This window comes from Osmerus mordax, chromosome 4 (genome assembly GCF_038355195.1).
Source record: "Osmerus mordax isolate fOsmMor3 chromosome 4, fOsmMor3.pri, whole genome shotgun sequence".
NCBI classification, from domain to species: Eukaryota; Metazoa; Chordata; class Actinopteri; order Osmeriformes; family Osmeridae; genus Osmerus; species Osmerus mordax.
The window spans coordinates 19,607,326-19,615,676 of NC_090053.1; the positions used below are offsets into that span (position 1 = coordinate 19,607,326).

An 8,351-nucleotide genomic window follows, 5' to 3' on the forward strand; every position below is an offset into this window, starting at 1 on the left:
CTGTAGCAGAGACAGCAACTACAGCCTCCAAGCTGTAGTAGAGACAGCAACTACAGCCTCCATCTGTAGCAGAGACAGCAACTACAGCCTCCAAGCTGTAGCAGAGACAGCAACTACAGCCTCCAAGCTGTAGTAGAGACAGCAACTACAGCCTCCATCTGTAGCAGAGACAGCAACTACAGCCTCCAAGCTGTAGTAGAGACAGCAACTACAGCCTCCAAGCTGTAGTAGAGACAGCAACTACAGCCTCGCTTGGAGGATGAAGTGCTTCCATGTGCCACTCGTTATTACAAGTTGTTAAAATGACTCGGGAGGCGCGGAAAGGCGGGGGGTGTACCTGGACAACCTTGCTGTATTTGACCACCTCGCCCAGGAGCTTCTTGTTCTCCGTCTCATTTTGCTTTTGTTCCAACTCTGCTGCATGCTGGGAAATCAAAAACATTGTGTTGTGTGGGATCTGTCAATCATTTGCTCTTCCTGCACTTTTGTGTCAGTCACTTGTTTGGTATTTAGCAGACTTCTGAAAATGTGCCGATACCCTGGACTATAAAAGATTGACGAAATGGAAGAAACAAACAAATAAACAAATATGCTAACTTGTCTGGGGTTACGAAGGAGACGTTTACACCTGTACCTGTAATTTCTTGAACAAGTCTCCATCCGTGTTGTTGTGGCCCTGTTTACCCTGCTTGGCCTTCCAAAACTGCTTCTGAGCCGAGTACCTGTTCATGGGACATACCTTGAACAGGCAGTCTGAATGGGTGGGGAAAGAAATTGTGAGGGAGAATAGATGGATGGGGGGGTGAAAGAGGGAGGGGAGAGAGAGAGAGAGAGAGAGAGAGAGAGAGAGAGAGAGAGAGAGAGATGAGATGAGGGAATAGGATGGAGACAGGAGAGTGTCACTTTAACATTCAGAGTTCTTGTCCAATGTCTGTGGTTAACTATGGATGTTTGCTCACTTGAAGCTTGTTCAGTCAGTTTAACACCTACTTCAACCACAATGGGCGGTTACAACAACACAGGGAGCAAATGCACCACTCAGCCTTGGCTGTGTGTGTGTGTGTGTGTGTGTGTGCGTGTGTGCGTGTGTGCGTGTGTGCGTGTGTGCGTGTGTGTGGGCGTGCGTGCGTGCGTGTGTGTATGCGTGTGTGTGTGCGTGTGTAGTGTGTGTGTGGGTGTGCTCACACAAGAATCTCAAATGTAACCTTGGTAAGCTATTAGTACAACTAACCTCTCATGCTAACAGCAGACGATGCAATAAGAACAAGAGAATCACTAAGGCTTGAGGATTCTGAGTTCTGGGTTAAGTAGTTGAGATGATGCTATTGGTGCACTGTGTACTTGGTACCACTTTAACACTGTCGGAACTGTGCCCTTTTGACTATCGTCTGCACCCACTATAAGTACTATTTATAGGTTGCTTTGGAAATGCATAGCATAAGAAAAACATTTCATGTAGTAAAAATGGCCTTAGTGATTGACGTGTTCATTACAGTTCATGTATTACATACAATGTAGGGACAGTCTATATTTTGGAAGCATGGATGCAGAGGAAGACTGACAGGACCACAGCCAGTCTCTCACCTCGAAACTTCTTGGGAGGGTTGGTCAGGTCCCCGGCCTCTGGCTGCACCACACAGCGGTCATCTACAAGCCTGGACACAACACAGAAGCACACCAGAGCTTGGTCAAGCACCTGTGGTCACACAGTTGTAGGTACAAATAAAAACAATGTATCGACATGGTTATATGATTTCGCAACAGCCATTTAGTTCTCGAGTTAATAAAGAAGTCAAACATTGTATGTGAGAGAGCATAATCTCCAGGGTTAGGGGATGGTCATATCTTGTTAACACAACCTTGAGCTTCCTCGTTGCCGCGTACATGTATCCCTGTTGTCAAGGGCATACAAGGTATTGCCAAATTCTTTATTACCACAAAAGTAAAAATAGCAGCCTCAGCAAATACATGTAGACACACTTTGGGCTTCGGTTACCATGACAGCAGTGGTATGAGGGGTTTCCTGGTAGAGCGGCAGGGGCCCGAGTCCACAGGAAGACCTAAAGGTCTGTTTTAGTCTGATAGGCACATTCTGACAGTTGCATGGAATGGCTTCCCTGCTTTTCACAAACCATTAACCTTGTTGGGGTCATTTCATGAACAGGTTCCTAGGCTTAGCTGGGGTTGGTTAACTTAACAGTAACGGTAGCGGTGGCACTGTCTGACCAGGCCAGACCAGGCCGTCTGCTAGGTCAGCATGCTGTGACCAATCACGCGCCAGACAGTCCTGGGTTCCACTTGAACAGGCCCCGGTTCCTGCATTTCCAGCTGGGTCCAACGGAAACAATGTTCTTCATTCTAGACAGACTGGGCCCCCATCACAGATTCGCCACTCAGATACACACACACACACACACAATATCTGAGGTTTCTGTGTGTGTGTGTGTGTGTGTGCGCGTGTGTGTCCAGGGGGGATAGAACACTTTGAGGAATACTAAATCCCCAAGAGTGTGGGCCGCCAGAATAATCTCATGACCTTGACCCACTATTAAAACAATATTTACTGAAAGCTTATCTTCTCCCTCCACACTTCTGAGGCTTTACTAATCACTTCACCTCCCCTCCAGTCCAGCAGCATACAGGGGACATGCATCACTTCACCTCCCCTCCAGTCCAGCAGCATACAGGGGACATGCATCACTTCACCTCCCCTCCAGTCCAGCAGCATACAGGGGACATGCATCACTTCACCTCCCCTCCAGTCCAGCAGCGTACAGGGGACATGCATCACTTCACCTCCCCTCCAGTCCAGCAGCGTACAGGGGACATGCATCACTTCACCTCCCCTCCAGTCCAGCAGCGTACAGGAGACATGCATCACTTCACCTCCCCTCCAGTCCAGCAGCGTACAGGGGACATGCATCACTTCACCTCCCCTCCAGTCCAGCAGCGTACAGGGGACATGCATCACTTCACCTCCCCTCCAGTCCAGCAGCATACAGGGGACATGCATCACTTCACCTCCCCTCCAGTCCAGCAGCATACAGGGGACATGCATCACTTCACCTCCCCTCCAGTCCAGCAGCATACAGGGGACATGCATCACTTCACCTCCCCTCCAGTCCAGCAGCATACAGGGGACATGCATCACTTCACCTCCCCTCCAGTCCAGCAGCGTACAGGGGACATGCATCACTTCACCTCCCCTCCAGTCCAGCAGCGTACAGGGGACATGCATCACTTCACCTCCCCTCCAGTCCAGCAGCGTACAGGAGACATGCATCACTTCACCTCCCCTCCAGTCCAGCAGCGTACAGGGGACATGCATCACTTCACCTCCCCTCCAGTCCAGCAGCGTACAGGGGACATGCATCACTTCACCTCCCCTCCAGTCCAGCAGCATACAGGGGACATGCATCACTTCACCTCCCCTCCAGTCCAGCAGCATACAGGGGACATGCATCACTTCACCTCCCCTCCAGTCCAGCCGCTTACAGGGGACATGCATCACCTCCCCTCCAGTCCAGCAGTGTACAGGGGACATGCATCACTTCACCTCCCCTCCAGTCCAGCAGCATACAGGGGACATGCATCACTTCACATCCCCTCCAGTCCAGCAGCATACAGGGGACATGCATCACTTCACCTCCCCTCCAGTCCAGCAGCATACAGGGGACATGCATCACTTCCCCTCCCCTTTTCCTGGTCTTCTCTGATAGTTTAGGCTGGTTATGGGTGCTGCTCTGTGGGCTTTTGGAAAGTTCTTCATAGAGGGCTATCAGCACCTATTGAGCTTTACATGTATTCAGGACTCAGAACTCCTCCACCACTGGAAGATTGGGAGGCACCTTTTCCTCTCCTTTTATGCTCTGCTTCATACAGAGCTGGTAGAATTATCGGTGATTCCAGCCAACTCATTTTCTACTGCCGTCCAGGCATTCAGGGCAGCCCAGACTTCTGTCTGACTTTGAAAAGCTCCTCCTCCCCGCTCCTCCATATCCGTATCCCAGTCAAACCGAGGTGAGAAACAATTGAGCAAAATAGGATGTCGAACCAAGTGTTGGAACAACCAAACAGGAAAGGATAAATGTCCATTAAGCTTATAAATGAGTAACCTTAAGTTCCTGCTGAGTGCTGCAGGGTGTGAGGGCCTGGCGGGCAGCAGAGCCCAACTGGTGTTTCAAAACAGCCGTTTCTGCACCCAGGTTAAATATGAACCAGCCGTATTTCAGACTGACAGGATATTGGACAAGCTCATTACGGCTCCATAACCTTCTGGCCTAGACAATTTCCCAACCTCTGGGTTCCTTTATCAGCGTGTGACCACCAAGATGTAAAGAAAGCAGTTAAAAAAATGTTGTTCTCAGAAAACTACTGTGAGAATTCTGGAGCTCCCTGGTCAGTGTTGTTGGTGATGTCACAGTCTACAGGTATTTCCCCATGTAGGGCACTTGCCTGTTGCTCCAGACCACTTTCTAGGTTAACAGTAACATTCAAAATGCAGAGAAGACTATAACATTGACCAAGCATGCTAAACTCAATAGGCTCTCCTTCGGCAAACATGTCTTCTACGTAAAAACCATAACCATGTCTAAAGCAAACTCATGAATACAATGGTAAAATCTAAATGACAAGATAACAGATGGAATGATAAACATCCCTCAACGGTTGCAAGCCCAACGTATTCATCAACCTGTAAAAGCTTCCTCTAATTACATCCACAAATCATCCTTTGCCTGTAATTTTTCAACTAACGTCAGGCTTAGAAAAAAAAACGTGAGGGCACACTTTGGGGGGGTGGGGGGGGGGAGAAGCAACGGACATTTCGGACGCAACTGACAAGTGCAGATATCACAGGTACTGTGATACTCGTATAGCAACAATGGTTGCTTTGCAACACAGACAGATTTGCTTCATCCTTGAATGAAAGTCTCCGTGCAGTAATACCACAGCTACAACGTCAACAGGGTGAGAACCTGTTGTACTTATCAGGTGGTTTAAGGAAGTTCAGATAAGGACAGGAGAATGAACCATTGCATTAGAGCAGCCTTCTGGAAACTCTGTTTGTAGTGGGAGGTGTGAGCTCATGGACACAGATTTGAGGTTTCTTCATTATCATATGTCAACATGAACTCAGTCAGTATAGGCTTGATGGTGTTATAGAGGGTTTTTACAAATCCTCATCAGCTGCTACTGAGGTACTCCCCTGGCAGAACATCCAGGTGTTCGTGTGAGACAAGAACCGAAACGTCTCACCTCTAAGAAGCACCGGCCAACTGCTACTTTTGAGACCAGAGCCTCCAGATCCCAGAGAGCACTTGGGCTGGAGAGCCCGGCACAACATGAGTCACTGGGGAAGCTCAGTGCAGCCCCTCAGGAAACATGCACAAAGTTCTCTATTAAACAGACTTTGCATGCAGCGTCAATGTGGTCAGGCTGGATTTGCATGATTCCTGTCCTGTCCTGCTCGAACGCCTCAGGAAAACACGACAGGTGTTGGGAAACCAGCGATGGGAGTTGCTAAAGCAATGTTTTGAACCCTCCCTTTTGGTGTGACCAACAAGCTCCTCTGACTGTACATTCCTTATCATGGGGTACTCCGTTCCTGAAGGGTTTCACCACACCCACCAGTTGTAACCAAACAAAACCAGCATATCAACCTGATAATTAGCTCTCCAGGAACAAGGTCACATGCTTCTGCTCTGACGCTATGGTTACCCAGACAGGGAGAAGAAATCAACCCTGCCACGCACTAGAGCTGGAAAAAACTTTGGCACACTGGCTGGTCTGTTTTGAAGCACAGTTGCACACCACAAGCAAAAGAGTATGCGAGGGGGGGGGGGGGGGGGGGGGGAGTGTCTGCAGTGAAACGTAAAGGCCAGAGGGCACAGAGGGGCCTGGAGCCAACACATTCTACTGCATCGGTTCTGCACAGGAACAGAGGAGCTACAGGAAACACAGCTCGTCTGTGTGCCACTCCATGGAGACGGCGAAGAGCGTGCTGCTGGTGTTATGGCCAACTGCCGTGCTCCTGGTGTTATGGCCAACTGCACAGTGTGGGTTTTCATGAACTTTCATGACACAGCTGACCGATCCCTTCCTGCATATCTGGCATTATACACCCCAACACTGTGTAGCTTTGTCTCATCTGGCCTTATGAAAGTAGCATGCATGCGGCTTAGTGTGGAATACACCCGTCTTCCACTCATTTCTGCACAATTACATGGTGCAGTAAATGGTATAACCTACTAAATGTGTGGGGTTGTTGGAAGGTAATTTATGTACATTTTGACCTCCATTTCAAAGTTTCACCACTACATGTAGGATCAAATTTGCAGATCACATTTAACTAACTTGTTTTACTTAAACTAACCTAAACACATTTCTAAAGCACAATATTGTGGTGAAATGAAATGTATAACTGTCATTGGCACAGATACCTCTGCTATATAGCGGAGAAAGCTTTGAAGCAAGTTCAGTTGCCTTTGTCACTCAGTTTTACATTCCTCCTGTGTTTGCGTAAAAGTGAGGCTTGGCGGCATGATTTCCTTGAAGATGCAATCACTGCGTTTAAGGCCTTGGATCGGAAGTTAAGACTCCGACGTCTCATCGGAGCAAATGACACTAGTGAAAGTCATGCCGTAACGCCTATTGAAAGTTCGAGAAATTAAACTAGCCTTGGCAACTCAAATTATCAGTGTATTTCTGACTGACGGTTAGTCCAAATAATGTGGGTAAACCCACAAGGACGACCTACCCCAAAGTGCTGATGAACCCGCTGACAGAGCCTTCCGCGTAAAGAGACACAATGTCTCCAATGTGGAGAAAACTGGACCTGTTGTCTGACATTTTTCGGTCTACTTCAATCTCGAAGTAAATTTCCCAGTCAGAGCGACATGCGGTTCTTCTTGATTAGAGGAAATTGTCTCCACTGACACGTTGTATCAATCCATGAAACTCTCGCTTTTGATACGTCAAATTGCTATTATGAATGCACAGAAACGCGTCATCTTCGAAAATAATTACTACTGGACTGACGAGTAAAGCGGAGAAGCTAATATCAAACTTTGACGTTAGTCTGGACTGACTGTCTTTTTACTCATGTATCCAAAGTCTTCCTGTATGACAGACTGCTTCTCTTTCACATCCACTTTAGGGGTGGAGACTGGATCTGTCGGAGTTGCAGAGCCTATCCCCTTCTGCACGGTGTAAAGTTGTGCAATGTGCATAATGGCATATGCTAAAACAAGATTTTCATGCCTTTGTTTTCAGAATGCAGGGAAGCTCACATTGTTCTTTCAACAATTACCAGAACCTAAGAACTTGACTGGTATATATGTTTATGGAGTGGGGTCGGCTATATCTTATTTGTAGGCCTATGACGTAAAACGTATATAATGAGAACCGTTAATGTTGAATTTTCAAGTAATATGCTACATAGATTACATAATGATTTTAGTCATAGGTCAACCGTCTGGTCTATTTTTGGTCAAGCAAAGAAGAAAACGTGTTTTTGTTGGTCTGCGTGGTTATGCGATTTTGCTCCTAATGGGTATTGGATAAGAGGCCCTTCAAATATATGATTACTGGTGAGGTTACAATAGCTGGCCACAGAGGGAAGGCTTTGGGTAAACATTCGACTCAGTTAAGTACACAAATCGACAGCCTCAAGTCATCATAGAAACATGAGCAGACTTCTCATTTGCATACAACGATTGCATGATCGTATCTTTGTATTAGTCTCCCTCTGGCGGTCAGGTTTAGAAAGCACACCTGCCGCAGAACATTCAACATTGTAGCAACGGACATTGGCTGGCTGTGTCTTAGAGGTGCACACTGTTAGGAGCAGGGCTCTCAAGTTGTTTAACTTTAAAGTTTGGCGTAAGATTACCATACATGTCAACGTTTGGGTTGGGTCTGCCTGCGCCTTTCCCATTAATTGTATATAGCGGGACAAGTTATCCATTACTTCTCAGCATGAGAAATGGTTGAAATGCGTGAGATATACAAGGTGTTTGGGCCTCACGTGAGAGCGCGATACGTGGCTGAAATGCTTGAGTCTCACGGCGAATGCGTGAGATACATGTACATGTTGTAGACATCCTGTTTACTTTAATGAAAACAGTTCTTCTCGACAGTTTGTTGTTATGCACATGCTCTTAAATAAGTGTGGTCCGCCTAAAGGCAAGTGTCTAGTAGGGGATACAATTATTTATAACCACTAGGCCTACCAATCTGTCATCCTATCCTCTCGGTCTTTAAATCTCTCACACACACACGCTGCACCCCAATCCCTACCATCACTCCGCCACAAGAGCACACACCTTAATTGGGGGAGTCAGGTGGCTGAG

The 8,351-nt window shown here is 47.4% G+C and overlaps 1 protein-coding gene across 1 annotated transcript in view; it reads right to left on the minus strand.

Moving 5' to 3' along the window:
• Nucleotides 1-7,107, minus strand: part of itpr2 (inositol 1,4,5-trisphosphate receptor, type 2) — a 53,725-nt gene extending 46,618 nt beyond the window's left edge. The window contains 4 exon segments of the mRNA XM_067235411.1: nt 338-424; nt 635-753; nt 1,585-1,655; nt 6,758-7,107. Of these exon segments, the coding sequence (XP_067091512.1) occupies nt 338-424; nt 635-753; nt 1,585-1,655; nt 6,758-6,849 (369 nt within the window). The 5' untranslated portion in view covers nt 6,850-7,107.
• Nucleotides 7,108-8,351: the final 1,244 nt, after the last annotated feature.